This window comes from Cavia porcellus, unplaced genomic scaffold (assembly GCF_034190915.1).
Source record: "Cavia porcellus strain 051 isolate PalLab524CR breed Dunkin Hartley unplaced genomic scaffold, mCavPor4.1 scaffold_12, whole genome shotgun sequence".
NCBI classification, from domain to species: domain Eukaryota; kingdom Metazoa; phylum Chordata; class Mammalia; order Rodentia; family Caviidae; genus Cavia; species Cavia porcellus.
This window is the reverse complement of record NW_026947495.1, coordinates 57702013-57723386: the sequence shown is the minus strand read 5'-3', so window position 1 is coordinate 57723386 and position 21374 is coordinate 57702013. Positions and strand designations below refer to the sequence as shown.

The following is a 21374-nucleotide window of genomic DNA, read 5'->3' as shown; positions in this document are numbered from 1 at the left end:
CTTTAGAGCCCAAGTTGGGCTCAAATTTACAGCAGACCTCCTGCCTCAGCCCTTGGAGTGCTGGGATTCCAGGCTTGCACCACCACACCCATGTCCATTTTATTTTCTTTATGTTTGTGTTCAATTTTGAGATAGCCTCAAAAAAATAGAAAACATTGTCTCGTTTACTGAATTTCTCTAGCATGAAATATTGGCTGGCATAAAAACTTCACAATGTTTAATGAATAAGAGAATGAGTTTGTTTTAATATGTTTTGTCATTCTGTTTTAGAATTGCTTCAATTCTGTATGAAAATTTGGAAAACTATAGTCCAATGGAGCTGTCGAAGATAACTCAAGCATTAATTTTTCTCCAGTTTCAAAATAAAGAAGTTTTCACGAAACTCAGAGAATTACTACTTAGGTAAGATTTTTTTTTAAAAAAGAAGTGTCCAGTTAATGTTTCCTTTTATAAACTAGCTGCAATATTTGTTTATTTAATTATATGCAGAATTGCTGAAACTTTTGGAGTCAAAATTGGGTCACTTATTAAAATGTGAAGGGCTGAGTATCAGGCTGGATGGCAGAGCACTTGTTTAGCATGCTTGATACCCTGGGTTCCATCCCCACCACAAAACTTCAAAAAACAAAACAAAACAATGATAGCATCAAACCATTAAACATGCTAAGACAATTACCTCTCTCTGTGACCTTTGCCTTGCCACCCATTGAATTGATGGAGGATTGCAGTGAGTTTGAGGCCAGGCTGGGCTACATAAAAGAATGCAAGGCCAGGCTGCATTACATAATGATACCTTGTCTTAAAAAAAGAAAGAAAAATTGGAAATTAAGCCTATTGGGTGACTGAGTCCCCCGTCGGGGGAAGCAGTGAATGAACAGCCAGGCTCTTCTTTGCTGTAGGAATGGAATAACAACTAAAAGATGGAGGCTGCTCTGAAAGGCCAAACTCCACATAGAAGCTCAGTAATGACAGCACCTCACAATCTGGCTCACTTCTTTTTCTTTTGGTGAGTGCTCCTTTGTGGGTAGGGGCATCTGGCTGCCTGCTGGACATGGCCTTCACCCTGTGGTCCCTGTGCCTCTGCCTCCTGAGTAGTTGGGACTTCAGTGGGATTTCAGGCGTGTGTCGTCACATTCAGCTTAATTAGCTCGCTTTTACAGTAAGATAACTGAGTAACAGAGGTGTTAGTGAAAAAGGTTTCCATGCAGAATTCATGCAGAATTTTTCCTTTATAATGTAAAATCATTTTTTCCTAAGGAGGTAACAATTTTATTTTTATTTTTACTAAGACGTTATTCAGTTGGGGTTTTATTTTGTTTTTGTTTTTGTACTAGGGTTTGAACTCATGACCTTGCGTTTGTCAGGCAGGTGCTTGTGCCACTGAGCTAAATCCTCAGACCCTATTCAAGTATTTCATTGACTTTTATTATTAGGCTGAAATGGAATTTTCCATGAAATTTTTGTTTGTTGGTTGGTTTATTTTGTTTCTTGGTACCAGGGATCAAACTCAGGATCTCATACTTGCCAGGCAGGTACTTGTGCCACTGAGCTACACCCCCAGCCCCACCCATGAAAACTTCTATTTTAAAAATTAGAATGTTGGGGCTGGGGATTTAGCTCAGCGGCATAAGCACCTGCCTGCAAGCAGGAGTTCCTGAGTTCGATCCTCGGTACCGAAAAAAAGAAAAAAAAAAATTAGAATGAGTCAGGCATGGTGGCATATGCCTGTAAGCCCAGCAATCAGGAGGCTGAAGCAGGAGGACTGCCGCAAGTTTGAGGCCTGCCTGAACTGCATAGTGAGACTTTTTTTTTTAAATAAGTTTTTTTTTGTTTTGTTTTGTTTTTTTGGTATTGGGATCAAAGTCATGACCTTACACTTGCCAGGCAGGCAAGCTGAGCTAAATCCCTAGCCTGAGACCCTGTCTTTAAAAAAACAAAAAAAAAAAAACCCAAAAATTTAGAATGAGGCTGAGGATATAGCTTAGTGGTAGAGAACTTGCATATCATGCTTGAAACCCTGGCTTCAATCCATAGCACCCTTCTCCCCAAAATAAAGAAACAAAAGCTAAAATACTATCTGAGATGAAATGAGGTTCAAACCAGATTTGCATTTTCCCTCCATCTTCCACTAGTGCTTGCGCCACCACACCCAGCTTATCTCTTTTTAACTTAAGTATAATTACTTATAATGTACATTTGTCTCAATACTTTGCTCTCATTTTATGGTTAACTACTATTTCCAGTTCTAACTGTATGGATTAGCTTGGCCTTTGTATTTATTGATTTTTCAGGCCTTGGAATTAAACTAGACAGTTCTGAGTTGCATCCTTTTATTTTATTTAAGACACTTTCTCAGTTGCCCATCCTACCCTGACTCCTCCTGCCTCAGCTGCCCAAGTATCTGGGATTGTAGGTGTGCACCAACATGCCTGGATGTCTCTATGTTTATATAAGTGGAATTGATATAAGGAAACAAAACTGCCAGCCTATTAGATGTCCAGGATGAGTTCGTGTTCTCTACAATTGAAGAATGAATTTTAGGAACAACGGAGGTTAACAGTAGAATATATTTATTGAGAGAAAGAAAATGTCTGTCTGAGAGAGATGGGATCCTAAGTAGATTACCAAAGGCTCTGTCTTCTTTTCTAGGACTTTATAGAGTAAAACCACAAACTGAGGCAGATCTAAGGTGGGGAAAACATAGGAACTCACAAGTTGGGCATAAGGTGGGACAGAACTATAGCCAACCAATAAGATTAATTACTCAGGTGAAATTGATTAAATCGGGAACAAATGGGGAAGTGAGTCACTTAGTAATCAGGCAGGCTTAAAGAACAGTGACTCTTCCTGAAGGGGGTTGGGATAGTGACTCCTGGCTTCCTCAGGATGACAGAGACCTAGTTGGAATATCAGTTCCTGGTACTTATCCTTGGGAAGTATGTGGGTGCATTTGATTTATCTTTTGTCTTCAGGTCTGGCCTACAGTGGAGGTGTCTGTCTCCCCCACAGTTGCAAGATATCTGGTCTCCTGCACTGGCTCCTTTGAGGGCCCAGCCCTGTCTGACTGCCTATAATATTTCTATCTAACTCAGCTGCCTGTAACAGAATCATACAGTATGATTTATTTTTGTGTCCAGATTATGTATAGTTTAGATATTTTTCCCTAGATTTGTTTCCTAGATTGGGCTTCTTCATGTAAATTATATAATTACTTTTAAATACTTAAACCATACTGTTTAAAGAAGCATTATAGCACCCTTCTAAGCTTATTAATAGAAAATAAGAATGCCTATATCAATGTGCCCTTCTAGCATTATATCAATGCATCTTTCTAGCACTGAATTCTTTGAGATACAGTCTTGCTATGTAGCCCAGGCTGGCCTTGAACTCATGACGATCCTCCTGCCTCAGCCTCCTGAGAGCAGAGATTTTAGTGTGTACTACCACACCTGGCCTACTACTGAATATTATGATTATTTTATTCAGTTTTTTTTGTTTTTTTTCATTGCCAGGGATTGAATCCAGGGCCTTTGCACTGAGCTACATCCCTTAATTTTTCTTCTGAGACAAGGTCTTCCAGGGTCCTAAAGTGGCCAGGCTGGTCTTGAATTTATAATGCTCCTGACTCTGCCTCCTAGAGTGCTGGAATTACAGGTATATGCCACTATACCAGCCTAATTTTGTTTTAAATTGGATTATTCCATCTGCTACTAATAAAGATTCTTCAAAAGCTGCTAGTTTAAAGCTGTGGTTTGACTAGTGTTGTCCTGGTGGTAGAACCATTACATGGGGATTTGGGGATAACAGAGATAGGCTCTGTTGTATGTTGTGTGCACATATGTGTGTGTGTGTTAAGGTTGAGCTTTCTATACACTAGACGTGGGATAAAAACAAAATTATTGAGTGACCACTGTGTGCCAGGGCCTGAACTAGGTTGTATCAGCTTTTGAAGGTCAGAAACTCGACTGAGATTCTGGCTCCAGCAATAAAGAGCACAGGGAACATTGTTCTAACACTGACATTTTGTTAGCCAGGGACTATGGTTTTATTTTGGAGAAAAAAGAATTCTGTTTTGAGCATACTTTAGGACATCTTAGATTTTCTTTCGTCACCTTTCATCTTTTTGAATTCATCAAAATCTTCTTTAATTGTATTTTAGGCCTAGCTCACTTATTAATTATAAGGATAATGATAGATTCGTATTTTAATATGTATTGTTTGCTGCTGGTCCGTTAAGTTTTGTTTTCCTTTCCTCTGCTTATTTTTCAGTTCCTTCAAGGTTAGCGTCCGCAAGAGCGAGACTGTCAGTCTGCTCTATGCCCTGTCTCTGCTGCCTTCCACTAGCCTGGACCAAGCCACAATGACCCGGGTTGAAGCACTTATACCACAGTGTGATCTCAGGGACCTCGTTGACTGCACCTCATCTGTTTTAAGATGGATTCAGTATGATCACATGTATTTGGGTAGAGTTATTGGGAAACAGCTGAATCTACTTCAAAAACTAAATCACTACAGTCGTCAGAGCTTACGTCAGAGCAACAATTTACCTCTTTTATTGGAGGACCTCCAATTTGTAAAAGGAGACTGGTTTCAAGAATCAATTCTGGAAGAAACAATTGCGGTTTTGCAGCGTTTGATCGATGAAATTAATTACACAAATGTTGCAAAGATTGCATGTTTTATTTCTAAAACTAACTATCTTAGTACTTCGCTACTTGATAGGATAGCAGCAGTGGTTGTTCAGCAGATTGAAAAGGTGAGATTTAAATGTTATATATTAATTTTATTTATTATTTACTTACCTTTTAAATTTTTTTCTGTGTTTTATATAGTTGCCAGCTTGTACAAGCACAATTTTTTTTATCATAAGTACTTTTGGGAACTTGAATAAGAATTTGAGGTTTAAAAATGAAACTGGTTTCTGGTTGAGCAGTTTGTTACAGCCTTTGCCTTAAATCACCTTTCTCCCTCCAATGCTGCAGGTGTGGCTGAGTCAGCAGGCATCTGTTGCCTCTGTAATATTGTCTTGATCAGGGATCAGAATTCCTTGAATAAGAAGGAAATACCCACTATGATAGGAGGTGTAGCAAGATAGGGTGTATGTTTGCTTTTTCTTATTTTCTGTAATCTAGCAGTGTTTAAAACCACAAAGTTGCGAGATATGCATGAAAATTTAGAAATTGATAAGGTATCTACTGGTATTGTTATTCTTAAATCATCTGTGTATACTTTTACTGATTCCTTTCTGGAACTAACTTGCAAAATGTTGCTTTATGGATTACGTGAGAAGCAGGTCACTTACAAAACCATTATTGTATGTATATCAGGATAAGACTCTTAGAGGGCAGTATTTCTCAAAAATGAAAAGTATTTGCTTAGCTTAGTACTTGGTAGTCCTTAAGTATTGAATTGGTGAGTGAATAATGAAAAAATAATAAATGAAAGAAAAATAAACAGTGATCATTATAAATTAAGAAACTTTGTATTGTATGGTGACACTATAAAATATACTGATATCACAGAAATAAGTAATATTTCATTTCCTAAATTCATGAGTAATATATTCTGGAAATTCATGTAACAAATTAATTTGTACATTATCTTTTTTCATTAACATGTTCTAAGTTACTAATAATTAGTCATAGGTATAATTAGTTATACAGGATGGAATAATTAATGAGTAGAGTGATTCAGTTATCACTTATAGTCCTGTTAGAAATAATAATAAATAATAATAATAAAATAATAATCAGGCTAAAACTTGGTTTTATTTTTGCTGAACTTTAAACGCTAAGAATTCTGTTCTCTTTATGCAGATCCATCCTTTTTCAATCCTTGCTATTATTCTACCATTCAGCACCATGAACTATGACCCTCCTCAAAGGGACAAGTTTTTGGGACTGTGCGTGCAGTGCCTTCATTCTCACTTAGGTATGTTGTTGTTGGGCAGTGGACTGAATTAGTGGGTCACAGGTACTGAGCTAGAGAGAGGTCCCTCAACACGGGGAAACCATAGCAGCCGTTGTTGTGCTTTATTCCTGGATGCCCCCTAGAGCCTCCTGAGCTCAGAGGTGAGGCTACTGGAAGAAGATGGGATTCTGGGCCGAGGGCAGGCTTGCTGTGAGGAGGCGAGTCTGGCTGGAAGAGGCAGTTGCTGCGGGTGTGGCCTGGAAGGTGCATCTCCCTTCCCGGCTCCTGTCTTCACTCTGCACTTCCTGGTTGCTGACCCGGCAGGTGGTTCCGACCTGGCCTGGACCAGGTCCCTCCACTGTGCCTTTGTGCCTTGAGGACAGTTGACTATGGACTGAACCTCGAGCCCAAATAGACCTCTCCTCCTCTTAACCGAGGGTTGGGTATTGTGTCTCAGCAATGAGCAAATGACTGAGATAGCCATGGATTCTGAACCCTAAAAAACATGACAAAATAAATGTATTTTATATTGAGGGTGGGAGGAGCTTTTCTATTATGGGAAGTGATAAACTTATATGGAAGAATTGCACAGGGAACACCTGCGTGCTCACACTGGAGGTCCAGTAATACCCTCATTTTACCATTTCAGTGCCTGGTAGGGATTATGAGCCCTCCCCACTACTGACTGTAGCACACAGCTGTGAAGAATAACACTCCTGTGCTAGCCACGTGCCACCAGCACCCCTCAGAAACTTAATAATCCCCAGATATCTAACAGACTGCTTGTGCGTCAATCTGCCTAGTTTTTCCCAAAATGCTTTTTAGAGTGGTTCCAGGCAAAATTCACATTATGGTTGTTACCTGTTTGTCGCCCATAGTCTATGTTAGTTTTTTCTTTTATGGTTCTTTTTCCCATTTTTTCCTGATATTTTTCATAATAGAAATTGATCATTTATTATAGATTGTATCATAGTATGGATTTGTCTGATTGATTCATTTTTAAAAATTTTATTCTAAAGAGAAAAAAATAATCTCAAAACAAGATAATAGGAGAGTAACAATAGTTAATGCAATGTATATTGTTAACTTTAAGTTAATCACTCAGAGTATAAGACATAGACATTTAATTGTCCAAACAATATTAGCACAAACCTTTCTTTTCAGTGAACTAAGAGAAATTAGTAGTATAAGTATCTTAACTATCTTGTATGTGTATATTTTTTCCCTTCTTTTCTCCTTTCCCCCCATCTCAGATTCTCTTTCCTTTTGAACAGTTTCTTCCCATTTCACATTATTTATTGTACATTTTGGATCTTATTTACTCTTTCAGCTTTTCACACTGGGGAGACAATATAGTGTTTACACATGTGAGTCTGATTTATTTCACTTATAAGTACATATATATATGTATAATGTAACTTATAAGTTACGTTCATTTAGCTAGAAATGTTTCAGGTTCATGCTTCTTTATGGCAGTGTAGCACTTCATTGTATAAAAATACCACATCTTTTTTATCCATTCTTGGGTTGATGTGTATTTGGGTTGTTCCCAAGATCTAGCTATTACAAATTATGCTGTTATAAACATAGGTGCATATATATTGCTGTGGTACGATGTTTTTAATTCTTCTGGGAAGATACTCAGAAGGGGAATAAATGGGTCCCACGGGTTCTCTAATCCTAGTTTTCTGAGGAATCTCCACACTGATTTCCATAGTAGTTACACCAGTTTTCATTCCCACCAACAGTGCAGAAAGGTTCCTTTTCCTCCACAGCTTCTGCAGCATTTGTTATTGGTTGATTTCTTTTGTATTTTTTTAGGGATTTAAAAAAAATTTTTGAACTTAGTGAAATATAACAGAACAAGACAGAACAAAGCCAATTGAAACAGTGCAGTGAAATTGCGTCACAACAGGTTACCGAGATAACAGTAATAGGTACCCTAGTATATCTCGTTATCTTCACAATAGTTGTTCTTCAATCAGGTATAGTAAAATCAAACCAAATACAGAACATTATAGAACTTATCAAAACAATATTGAATAGAGCAATACAATTAATCAGAATAAAGCAAAACAGTGATAACAATATTTGCCTTCAAAGAGGTGGTAGAAGGAAATCCCCTATTTGCTATATTGCATATGCTCAGGCCTCTGGCTCCCATTTGCTAACAGGGTGGGATATGGGGGGGGGGGTAATGGGATGTTTGATTCTCAGCCCTCGTGCTGATAGGTTCACAGCTGCTTACCAGGGAAGCAGTCTGGTTGCTTGGTTTCCCAGTTGGTTGATTTCTTGATAACAGCCATTCTTTCTGGGGTCAGGTGAAATCTCAGTGTTGTTTTAACTTGCATGTCTCGAATGACCAGCGATGTTGAACATTTTCCCTGTATTTATTTGCTGTTTGTATTTCTTTATCTGAGAAGTATATATTCATCTCAGCTGCCATGCTGTGGGTGACAGGTAGGGGGAGACCCTAAGCCAAAACCCAAGCCTCAGCCTGTGCTCAACCTGGATCTGAGTCCTCAGAGAGCAGCTGTATGTGGTGGAGTTGGTCTTCCTGAATTGTCTGACCCGCTTGCAAACTCTGCAGCCTGCGCAGACTCCGAGCAGAGGCTGTGGCCACCACTCCCATGTGCAGCTCCTCAGGACGGATCCGGGACTTAGAGCAGGACCTGAGGCGTTCAGAGCACCTCACTGTCACCAGGCGCAGGGCCCCCAGCGCGTCTCCTTGGGATCTTTTTGTCTTTTCAAAGCAGTTCTGAAAATTGTAGTTAAAGTGTAATAATAGCAGTAACATTCACTTAACTTAGTGTAATAGTTTGAATTTTCACAAATTGAATCATTCAGGGACTCGTTACATAGTATCTTGTCTCCTGTGCTTACTCTGCCACCCCCAAAGGTGACACTTGACCTCTTGCTGACTCAAAAGCAGACTGCATGAGTTTTGTTCATGTTTATCACTTTTTAGAAACTTAACTGTATGTGGATAAATGATCCATGTGTCTGCAGGGCAGTTGTACATCCTAATTTTATTCCAATCTTAATTTTCTTTCAGATACATTGGATCCGCTTATGTTAGTGTATCTTGGTCACTCTTTGGCCATACTAGAATGTTTCCCAGAAGATCTGCTGAAGGCAATTTTTAACATCCAGTTCTTAGCCAGATTAGATTCTCAGCTTGAAAGTACGTATAAACTGAATTATCCCTTCTATTTTTTTTAAATGTATTTATTTATTTATTTATTTTTAAATTTTATTTAAGGAGAAAAAAGAAAAAAAAAACAGAAAAGGGTACAAGTTATACAGAATTTCAGAAAAAATAAACAGTAGGAAACCACTAGTTAATTACATATTGTCATCTTTGAAATAGTTGTTCAAGTTACAAAATTAAAGCATATAGAGGAGACTTTCAAACAGTGAGACTGCAAACAGTTTTGTTCAATGATCCAGCAAAACTCAGTAATATGGTTATCTATCTTATACACTTAAACATACATGCAGTTGGGAGCTGGGGATTTAACTTAGTGGCATAAGCGCCTGCCTTGCAAGTAGGCAGTCGTGAGTTTGATCCCTGGTACCGATAAAAACAAACAAACAAAAATATATATATATATACATGCAGTTATATCCTTTAGAGCACCTTCTTTTCCTTTCTTTTGTACAATGACAATTACACATTTTGGGTTTTATTACTCCCACAGTTCTTATTATTTTTTTTGAAGAGAATAAAACCAACTGTGACGTTACAAAACAGAGTCAGTCAAAACAAAAGGATGGACATAATACATACTGTAAAAACAAAATACAAAGTGATCTACATTGGTTACCATAATGCCTCTTGCTATCTTAAAAAGAATTGCCTATATCATCAGTTATAATAAAATTGAACAAAACAGTAAAGAACAAAACCAATAAAACCAAAATATTGGAGACATTACAGGACTTCAAAAGAAGATAATAGTCAAACCAGAATGGGCGTCATAATGAATCTTATTGTCTTCAGAGTTGTTGCCTATACTCTCGAACTTGGTAGTAGCAAGCAAGATAGAATAGAGGAAAATCAGTCAAAACAAGATGGTGAGAGCAATACAGGGTTTCAAATCAAGTTAATAGGAAATCAAAGTGGGTTACTATAATATATCCTGCTATTTTGTATTTATTTTTTCCTTAATTAAAAGGATAAAAATGAAAAAGTAGATAATAAAAAGGAGATTGAAATAAAAAAGAGGGCATAACAACAAAACAGCGCAGGTTAAAACATAGCCATTTAAGCAAAATAGTGTTTCACCACAAGATAATCTCAACATTATAGTAGTTACCATAGTGTCTCTTCCCTTAAAATCTTTGGGTATAACTTCATATACCATAGCATCAAACATATCAAGACAATGTAAAACTGTTCAAGAGAATGACAGTATTACAGGGTATTTAGAATCAACTAACAGAAAATGAACAATGGTTTCTGTATAATCTCCTTGTCTATAAAAGTTTTTGTTTATATTATCACATATAATAAAATCCAATAAGATACAACAGGTTAAAACTGATGGAGACAGAAGAACAAAAGCTTGATGGGACTTCAAAACAAGAGGATATTAAATCAGCACTAGCTATTATAATGTCTTGTTTTCTCCAAAATAGCTGTTCCTATCATCCAATCTTCTCTGCCTCATTTCTGTTGAGCTCTTTTTCTGTTGTTAGTTGTCAGTTTGTCTTCTTCATTTCACTTTCTGCTCCATTCATAGTGGCCTCTCTGCCACTGTTTCTGGAATCTTGGTATTTTTCATTTTTAGAATATCCTGTAGTAATCTCTGTAGAGTTGAATTGGTGGTTGCAAATTCCCCTAGTTCCTCTTTATCCTGGAAGCACCTTGTTTTTCCATCAATTTCTAGGGACAGTTGTGCAGGATATATCAATCTTGGCTAGAGGTTATTATCTTTCAAAGCTTGAATTTTTCCCCCCATCCTCTTCTTGATTTGATGGTTTGTGCTGAGAAGTCTGCTGTAATTTGGATGGGTGTTCCCTTGTAAGTGATCTGTTTCTTGTCTCTGACGGCTTTTAATAGTCTGTTCTTATATTGGATTTCTGGAATTTTGATTATTATATGCCTGGGTGTTGCTCTGTTTGGGTTGTAGGTGGCTGGGGTTCTGTATGCCTCATACATCTGAGTATCTTTACCTTTTGCTAAACTAGGGAAATTCTCCTGGATTATTTCTGTGAATAGCTTTTGTAGTTCATTTGTTTGTGTCCCTACTTCTTCTTTTATGTTCTTAATTCTTAAGTTATAGATCCTCTTATCATCTTCTAGCCTTTGTATTATTGCTGTTTGTTTTCTTGTTATTTTTAAGAAGTTTTTCATTTCATGCTCCCACTTTACAAATCTGTCCTCCAGTTCTGATAATCTATCCTTAGTTTCTTTCAAGCTGTTATGCCAGCTTTCAATAGAGTTTTTAGTTTCCTGGTAATCTCTTTGATGGTAATCTGCTTCACGTATTCTGTTTTTCTCTATCTCCATCAAACAATTCTCCCCTTTTTTTCTGTTCTTCCATTCCACCATCTGTTTTTTGTTGGGCGGTGCTTAGCATTTCTCTAACTATTCTACTTATTTCTTGCTTTATTTCATTAAATACTTCATTTTTTAATTCGTCTATGAGGCTCTGGAGATACTGCTTTATGTCTATTGGTGCTGTGTCTGATATTGCATGTTTTCTGTCTTCATTCTCTTTTTGCATTTACCTTTCCTGGATCAGTGTTCTCAGGATTGGGGACTGAGGAGCCTTTCTTGTTGCTCCCTTTTCCCATACTTTTTGTTCCTTCCATACAAGCATATGTAGGAGGCCCAGTTATTTTTTTTTTTTTTTTTTTTCTCTCTCTTTATCTGTTACAGTTTGTTTGAGTCCGCTGGCTAGGTGTTCCCGCCTACTGCAGTGTACTAGGGAGACACAGACCTGGGCAGCCTCTGCTGGGCCCGTCCCTCCAGATCAACCTACTGAAGGCTTCACTGCTAGGGTGCACCGCCAGGCACAGGGACCTGATTTGGGCTAGCCTACTGGATCTTAGTCTGCTGCGTCACCAGGCCAAGCGCTCCCCACCAATCCCGCTTGAGAGGGGAATATGCGACTAAAGTCACTGCAGCGTCCTGTTCCAGCTAGTCTGCCCGTTCCCAGAATGTCCTCTGTTGGAGCCTCCTAGTCTATGAAAGGGTCCCCATTTCTCTCACTCACCACAGGTCGATGCAGAGCTCCCTGCCAGTCCTGCTCTCAATGACGTTTGGTTTGCCCATCTATCCCTTCTATTTTATATCCAAATTTCAATTCCTATTAAAGCTTTTCTTCCTCCTTGTCCTGGTAATTAAACCCAAGGCCTTCACAGTCACTGTTGCCAACCCTTTTTTCAGTTTTTCCACAGTTTAAGACAGGATCTCCCCAAGTTCCTAAGTTGCCCAGACTGTGTCTAACCTTGCAGTCCTCTTGTCTCAGCCTCCCAGAGTGCTGGGATTATACCTGTGTGCCAATACACCAGTTCATACTGAAGCGTTTAAATCTTAGGGGCATTTCTGTTAATGAAAGTATTTCATGGTGGCTAGGACTGTAGCTCAGCGAAGAGAACTTTCCTAATGTTTGTGAGGTCCTGGGTTTGATTTCAAGCACCACCAAAAAGTTTTTCTTGTCGTGATTATTGTAAAAAATTTGGGAAATTGACGCTGAGGATTTAGCTCAGTGGCATAAGCGTTTGCCTTGCAAGTGTGTGGTCGTGAGTTCAATCCCCAGTACTGATTAAAAAAAAAAAAAAAAGAAAATTTGGGAAATATGCAGAAATATAAAACAAAAAGTAAAAGCCAGGTGTTGTGGCAACTGCCTCTAATCCCAGCACTTAGGAGAGTGAGGCAAGAGAACTGCAAATCTAGGGGAGCACATATCCTGACTACATACTGAGGAAAAGGCCAAGGATGGACTATACAGTGAGATCCTGTCTTAGAAAACAAGAAAGAAAGAAAGAAAGAAAGAAAGAAAGACAGAAATACCATAATTTTACCACGAAGTAAACTACTTCATTGATTGATTGCTACTGGGGACTGAACCCAGGGCCTCACACATGCTGGTGAGTGCTCTACCACTGAGCTGCATTCTCAGCCTAACTGCTTTCAGTTTGTTTTTTCGGAGGGGGTGCCAAGAATTGAACTTAGGACCTCACACTTACCAGACAGATGATGTGCCACTGAGCTAAATCCTCGGCCACCACTTTGAATGTTTTAGAGTAGTTCTTGGTTTTTTTTTTTAATTCCTTCCTCCCTTAATTTCTCTATTTTATTTTCTACTCTCTCTCTCTCTCTGTGTTTGTGTCTGTCTGTGTGTGTGTGTGTGTGTTTTGACAGGGTCTTGCTATGTAGCCCACGCAGATCTTGAACTCACAGTGATCCTCCTGCCTCAGCCTCCTGAGTGCTAGAATTACTGGAGTACACACTATGCCGTCTTTCCTTTGCTTTCCTTTCCTTTTTCCTTCTGTTCCTTTTCTTTCTTTCTCCATTGTCCCTGTCTCTGTCTCCTCCACTTGTTTGTCTGCAGGGGTTCAAGCCCGCCACATACTAAGGATGTATTCTACCACCCCATCTTTTGAAGTATTTCTTTTCTGTTCTCATGTATCATGTATTTATATAAAAATTTGTATTATTTACATATTCACTTTTGAATATTGCCTTCTTTGTCTAATTACATTTTGAATAATTTTTCATGTCATTAAGTTTTTTTACATTCTTATTGGATATATAATATACTATTATATGGATGTAATAAAATTTACTTGTTGGACACCAGCCTGGGCTACATAAGTGAGTTCAAGGTCACCTTGAACTGCACAGTGAGACCCTCTCTCAAAATAATAAATAAAAATAAAAAACGTACTTGTTATGGTATAGGTTATTTTCAGTTCTTATTATTACATGTAATGAACCATTATACATGAATCATTGTTTCTTCAGGATAAACTCCTGAGTATAAAATATTAGGTCAATGAAAGTTTTTTCAGACAGGGTCCCACTATGTGGTTCACATTGGCCTGAACTCACTGTATAGCCCAGGCTGGACTCAAACTCTCGGGAGTCCTCCTGCCTCAGCCTCCTGAGCAGTGGGATTAAAGATGTACACCACCATGCCTGGCTAAAACTACATTTTAATATTTTAATATTTTAAAATGTAGTTTTAGCTTAGCAGTGGAAGTGCCTGCTTGGCAAGCTTGAGTTTGTGAGTTCAATCCCCAGTACTAAAAAAAGAAAAGAAAAGAATAAAATATATTACCAGACTCCTTCCAGATATCTTATCAAAGAATTAAAAACATCATACCACAATGATATATGTGTACCCATGTTTATAGCAGCACAATTTATAATAGTTAAATCTTGGAAACAACCCAAATGCCCATCAACTGAGGAATAGATAAGATGTGGATTTCTTTATATAATGGAGTACTACTCAGCCATAAAAAGATAAATAGATGCAGCTCAAGACCATACTTATAAGTGAAATAAGTCAGACTGATATATAAACATATTGTCTCCTAGTGTGAGAAGCTGAAAGAGTAAATAAGATCCAAAATGTACAATAGATAATGTGAAATGGGAAGAAACTGTTCAAAAGGAAAGAGAATCTGAGATGGGGGGACAGGAGAAAAGAAGGAAAAAAATATACACACACAAGATAGTTAAGATACTTATACTACTAATTTCTCTTAGTTGAAAAGCAAGGTGTATGCTAATATTATTTGGACAGGATGCGCCTAAATCTTGTACTTTGAATAACTACTATGAAGACAGTAATATGCAATGCATTAATTACTGCAACTGTTCTATTAACTGTTTTGAAACTCTGTTTCATTGTTGTTTTTATCTTTTTTCTCTTTAAAAAAAGAGGGGGTAGTGGTACAGCTCAGTGGCACAAGTGCCTGCCTAGCGAGCTTGAGGTCGTGAGTTCAATTCCCAGTACCAAAAAAAAAAAAACCCCACCAAAAAATAGCTCCATCTCTAATCCCCACACTTGCAAAGCTGAGGCAGGAGGATCGCCATGAGGTCGAGGCCAGCCTGGGCTGTGTAGTGAGTCCAGGTCAGCCTGAACTGTACAGCAAAACCATCTCAAAAAAAAAGTAGCTTTAAAATGTACAATTAGTGACAATAGTGCAGAAGTTCAACCTGATCATGCTACTGAATGTAGTAATTTTAAACTATAAAGCATTTGTGTGCAATGAAGTGATTTCATATAATATGGAAATAAAAATTTCCCAAATAGTGGAGATAAATGGTGTGAAAAAATGAGTTGTTTTTACCATGGCCCAAACCATGAAAGTCCATCAGTGTTTTATTTTTCATTTCAGTCTTACCTTCGTCTCTGAGTACCAACGTCCAGTTTCGTCTGATGGAGTTGAATAGAGCTGTCTGCTTGGAATGTCCTGAGCTTCAAATCCCATGGTTTCATGACGACTTTTGTCAACAACAGATTATCAAAGGTTTGAGTTTTCTTCTTGTGAGATAGTGAAATTTAATTATGAAGTAAATTTTTAGGGAGGACATTGTTATTATTGTTAAATCTAAACATGACACTAGAATTTCCAAGAAGGCCATCACCTATTTATGTTCTAGGTGAGATGCTGCAGGTGACCCTTATGTTATAAGGATTTCAGGCTGGGGATACAGCTCAGCAGCATAAGCGCCTTCCTGGCAAGAGCAAAGTCCTGAGTTTGATCCCCAGTATGAAAAAAAAAAAAGAATTTCTTGCTGGGCATGGTGGTGCTGCCTGTAATTCCAGCATTTGGGATGCTGAGGCAGGAAGGATCACTCTGAGCTCAAGGCCAGCCCAGGCTACAAAGTAAGTTCAAGGCAAGCCTTAACTATATGTTGAAACCCTGTTTCAAAAAACAACAAAAATGGGTCGGGGGTTTAGCTCAGTGGCATAAGCGCCTGCCTGGCAAGCTCAAGGTCATGAGTTTGATCACCAGTACCAAAAAAAATAAAATAAAAATCTTAATTAGTATGCTAAACCTTTTGTTTGAGAGCAAGAACTTGTATTTGGTGGTATTACCTCAAAGTTCTTATTGGAGTATTAGAAATAGTCTTTATTTTTCTGTTTGTAGAATTGGAATGGTCATTCAGAATCTGATTAACTTAAGTGAACTGTCTATTTTTGTTTTCATAAAGGTACTGGCCACATGAGTGGAGCACAACAGCAGATTTATAAAGTTCTGTCAGAGGTACTAGGAGGACCCAATTTTGTAAAAGCCTTGGTTCTTTCGTCTTATTACCACAGAGTAGGTAAGTCACTGATCAGGAGTTACCTACTTCTGAGGACCAAACTAATTTGAAAAGACTCATCTCAGTGGTTGGAATTTAAGAAAAAAAAAGTTTTAAAAGATTTTTCTAGTTGTTATACAAATTTACGAACAGACTCAAACTGAAAGAATATAATTAATCCTCCCAGTGTGGATAACCGTTAGCATTTTGATGCTTTCCAGGAAAAAATTTAAAGTCAGTTGTATGTAAAACCCAGAATAAGACTCATGGATCCTTGGGCATGGTGGTGCACACCTGTAATCCCATCACTCAGTAGCTGAGGCAGGAGGATTGCTGTGAGTGTGAGGCCAGTTTGGACTATATAGCAGGTTCAAAGCCAGCCTAAGTAACATAGCAATACCCTGTCTCAAAAAAGACAAAACAAACAGAGAAGACTGACTAAATTGCCAGAGATTTTTATCCTCTATCAGTGGGCTAAAGTCAGGAAAATGAATTTTTGTATTGATGATTCATTATTTTAAATTCATCTCAAAAACTAACTTGAATTATCAACCTGGACTAAGATTCCCAAAGATACTGTGCACATGATCCTGACTGGTTCCTTAAATGAAAAGATTTTTTTTTTAATTTTATTTTGAAAGTATACAACCGAACAAGACAGAATAAAGCCAACTAAGATCGTACAGTGAAATTGGTACAGAACTTCACAGCAGGTTACCGGGATAACAGTAATAGGTATCACAGCATATTTTGTTATCTTTATAATAGTTGTTCTTTCAATCACATATATCAAAATGAGATGAAATATAGAACACTATAGAATTTATTAAAACAGAATATTGAATAGAGCAGTACCATTAATCAGAATAGAGCAAAACAGTAATAAAAATATTTGCCTTCAAAGAGATGGTAGAAGGAAGTCCCCCTTATTTGGTATGTCAACCTCCCAGGAGACACTCAGATTTCTGGTTCCCATTTGCTAATGGGCGGGGGGGTGGGGGGAGGAGGATAGGGGAATGGGATATTTGGCTCTAGGCCGTGCATCAGCATCAGTAGGTTCACTATTGCTTAGCAAGGAGGCAGGCTGGTTGTTTAGTTTCACAGCATTCTAAGTTCCAACATGGTGCGGATCTCAGGAGCTGCTGCTGGTTGTCCCCCTAGAAGGGCCGCAGTTTGCCAGATCACCACCGCTTACCAGGGAGGGGAGATGCTTGCTTGGCTTAAATGAAAAGATTTTTAAGAGAATTGCATAAACTTTTTAGATAATATCTGCTTCATATAATGGTTGCTAAAATCAAATAACTATTTTTACTATACTAATAATAATCAAGTTGGTAACCTCACTGCGTTCTGTCCTTCACATTTTTTGCCCTTTCGGCACGATGCCCTTTATGAAAGACAGTGACAAATAGAAACAAATGACAGGAGGGGAAAGACCTAGAAATCAGGGCTTAGAATTAGAGAGGAGCGGGATGACATGGATTTCAATCCTTGAGCAGCTTCTTTTTATTAGTTTTTCTCTTTTGGCAGTGTTAGAGATCAAAGACAAGGGCCGTGCGCCTGTTAGGCAAGTGTGCTCTTCCACTGGGCTGCATCCCGGCCCTTCTGGAAATATTATTTGAGTCAGGGTCTCACCAGGTTACCCAGTGTGGCCTCAGTCTTGTGATCGTCTTGTCTCAGCCTCTGGAGGAACTGGGACCTTGGGTATGTGTCACTCTTCCTGGTTCCTTGTTAGTTTCTTTATCTGTAAAATGAGGATAATAATGCCTGTTTAGTGTGGGATCAAGCCAGCATTTAATGTAAAGCATTTAGCAGAGGAACACAGTAAGTGTTCAATACATTTTACGTGGAAAAAAGTCTAGGGATGATTAGTCTGAAAAGCAGAAGACTTATGGGGAAGATAACTTTTTTTTTTGTCTTTTTCGGTACCGGGGATCAAACTCATGACTGCTTGCTTGCAAGGCAGGCGCTTATGCCGCTGAGCTAAATCCCCAGCCCGGGAAGGTAACTTTTAAAATGTTTGCCCCAGGACCACAGTATAAAAAAGCAGAAAAAGGCTGGGGATTTAGCTCAGTGACATAAATGCCTGCCTGGCAAACGCATGGTCAAGAGTTCGATCCCCTGTTCTACAAACAAACAAACAAACAAACAAATAAAACCCAAGATCCAACAATAGAAGACCTTTGAAGGACTGGTATGTGGAAGAAGAGTAGGTATGGTATCTATTTCAGGGATGAAAAAATGTTAACACTTAATCCCAACAACTGTAATCCAGCACTTGGGAGGCTGAGACAGGAGGGTTACCACAAGCACAAGGCCAACGTGGAGTACACAGTAAACTCAAAGGCAGCCTGAACTACATAGTGCAACCCTGTCTCAACAAAAACAAAACATGATGGAAGCAGATTTTAAGGCATTACGAACAGAATAATGGGCTGCCTTGTAAACAAATAAGGGGGCAGAGGCCGGATGACAATGGAGGGGTGTGTGTGTGTGTGTGTGTGCGCGCCACACTGGGCAGGTGAACTAAGTAATCATTAAGTTTTTTCATTTTGCACAAGACACATCCTCTCCTATTTACTTTTTTAAAAAATCTATTTCAAAGAGAAAAAAATAATTTCAAAACATGTCAATGAGGGGGCAACAATGGTACATATATTGCACGCTGCTGTTTATTTTTGTATTAGTCAAGATTGGGCTTAGCCATGAGAAACCAAAACCCACAAAGAGGAGATACTTAAATTACACATCTGTTCCCTCCCGTATGTGCAGCGGCCAGGCCTGGGATGGCAGCTCCACAAACAGTAGAATTGAATCTTTCTGTTTACTTCTTTTTGGATGAGTTCTTCTGGCTCCCTCCTCTCTCCATGTGTATATATACCTCTATATGTTTATGCAGTAAAAACAGACCTTCAGCGTTTGCCTGTAAGAAGTTACCTAACTATACTGTTGATTTCTCTACTTCCCTAAGATTTTGAATGTATCTTGGATAAAAGAAAACAACCTCTTTCTTATGGAGGCCATAATACAACTTTGGGAAAACCAGCAAAAATGTATGGAGACTCAAACATTCAAATAGTTGGACCAAGTCTTCCTGCCGGAGCTGAAAGGTGATGTATTTTTTTAATTTCAGATTTACCTAAATGTAAAATTTGGCATTGTATTAGGACCTGGGCCTTCTAGGTGCAGTGGTAGTAGCCTCTGCGCCTGTGGTAACTTGCAGTTTCCCGGTGAACCTTCACCTCTCTGCCAGCGCCTGCTTGTTACTTCCTCTGCCCGAGCCCACAGCCTCGGGTGCTGAGCAGTGGCACCACTGGGGGCAGTGGCGTTTTCCCCCTCAGCCTTCCCATGCCTGTGCTGGGCGGAGCCCTTGCCACTCCCCCTCACCCTGTGTGCTCACTGGACGAGGCCACATCACTTTGTCTTCATGGGTGAGCTCCTTAGGGACAGTGAGTGTGTAACACATGTACACTGAAAAAAGTAAGTGTTTGTTGGACAGAGAAATGGATGAAAGCAGGTAGCTATTTTAATATAATACAGTTTAAACAAATAGGTTTAATTGTTATCTGTTGCTTTTTTATTTTTGGTGGCACTGGGACTTGAACTCAGGGCTTTGTGCATGCTAGGCAAGCACTCTTCCACTGAGCTACGGTCCCATCCCTAGTTACTAATTTCTTAAGTAGAAAAATAAAATGGTATACTCATTTATATTGATGTGGTTTTCATTAGCTTATACATTCTTGTTCCTGAAAGGCTTATAATTACTCAGTTTCTCTCTTTAATTTTGGAAATATAGTATTTATTTTTTTCTTATCTAGGATTGTAATCAAATATTTGGACTCAAAATCTTTTTGTACAAACATTCCTCACTTGCAAGGAAAATCTGCTATGAGAAAACGACATTTAGAAATTTTGGGCTATCGTTTAATCCAGGTAGGATACACTCATGTAATCCATCCTCTAAACAACACAGAGGCCAGGTGCAGTGGTACACTCCTGTAATCCCAGAACTCCAGAGGCTGAGGCAGGAGGATAGATGTAAATCTAAGGCCAGCCTGGGCCCATAGTGGTTTCAAGGCCAGCCTTACCTATCTAGCAAGACCCTGTCTCTAATTAATTAATTAAAAATAAAAAAGAGACAGTGGCTACACAAGTATTTCCTTTTAACGTGAAAATTTAAATATTTCACATTTAATATGAAAATTTTTCATATTAAAAATGTTACATTAGGGTATCTGATGTAGAACATATTCTTAGTAGAATAAGAAGTGAAACTTACTTCCTTTAGGGGGCGGTAATTTAGCTCAGTTCCTTTCTGACAAGCGCGAGGTCCTGGATTTGATTGCCAGTACCCCCTTCAAAAACTTGACTTCCTTTGTTGTCTTTAGAAGAGCTGCTGATTTGCGTACTCACCTTACGCGTAGTGAGGCAGTGTGAGAGGGACCCGCTGGGGAGGGGAGGCTAACGTGTGGGTGTGGGCGCGGTGCTGTGTCCACCTGGCTACTGCAGAGCCCCGGGCTAGAGGAGCTGGCTTAGGAAATGGTGCAGGGCAAGCGGGGAGGGAAGACCCTCAGTTTGCTGACGGATGCAGGCCATGCTGGGTAAGCGATTCCACGGGGCTCCGCATCTTCCCCAGTGCGAGGTCCCTAGGTCTCCCCTGATGTGTTTAGTTGCTGCTGTGAAAGGCTCACTCCTGCTCCCTTGCTTACCTTCCAGATTCCTCACTTCGAGTGGAACTCCATGGCGCTGTCAGTCAGGGGTGCTCGCATGGACTACCTGCGACAGCACATATTTGGAGACAGGAAATCATGATTGTCATTTTTATTTAAAATGAATTCTTTTGGTACATTACATTTGTATGTGTTTTTCTTTAAGTGGTCCTGACTCGATTAAAAACAGTAGGCACAAACATTCTGTGGTAGACTGCTGCCTGGTACGTTTGAGAATGACAAAAGATCCTTTGGGAATGGGACAAAACAAGCAGGTTGCTGGGGACGGTGCCTCACACTATAATCACAGCACTGGGGAGGCTGAGGCAAGAGGATGACAGTGAGTTTGAGGCCAGGCTGGGCTACAAAGTGAGCCCAAGGCCAGCCTGAACTGCATAGCGAGACCCTGTCTCAAAAAGACAAAAAAAAAGTGAATTCAAGGCCAGCCTGGACTACTATAGTGAGACCCTGTCTCAAAA

General features: G+C 39.1%; 1 protein-coding gene across 7 annotated transcripts in view; it reads left to right on the top strand.

Annotated features, from left to right (window-relative positions):
* The window catches only part of Fastkd1 (FAST kinase domains 1), a 39569-nt gene extending 18532 nt beyond the window's left edge, over positions 1 to 21037 (top strand). For 6 of the 7 annotated variants that reach the window (XM_063259228.1, XM_063259227.1, XM_063259226.1 and 3 more), the window contains 9 exons: positions 271 to 402; positions 4270 to 4756; positions 5817 to 5931; positions 8966 to 9094; positions 15274 to 15405; positions 16094 to 16207; positions 19158 to 19296; positions 20005 to 20119; positions 20903 to 21037. In XM_063259228.1, coding sequence (XP_063115298.1) covers positions 271 to 402; positions 4270 to 4756; positions 5817 to 5931; positions 8966 to 9094; positions 15274 to 15405; positions 16094 to 16207; positions 19158 to 19296; positions 20005 to 20119; positions 20903 to 20998 — 1459 coding nt within the window. In that variant the 3' untranslated portion in view covers positions 20999 to 21037. The remainder of the gene's footprint in view (positions 1 to 270; positions 403 to 4269; positions 4757 to 5816; positions 5932 to 8965; positions 9095 to 15273; positions 15406 to 16093; positions 16208 to 19157; positions 19297 to 20004; positions 20120 to 20902) is intronic. The other variant, XM_063259232.1, reaches the window with a different exon arrangement.
* The last annotated feature ends 337 nt before the right edge of the window (positions 21038 to 21374 follow it).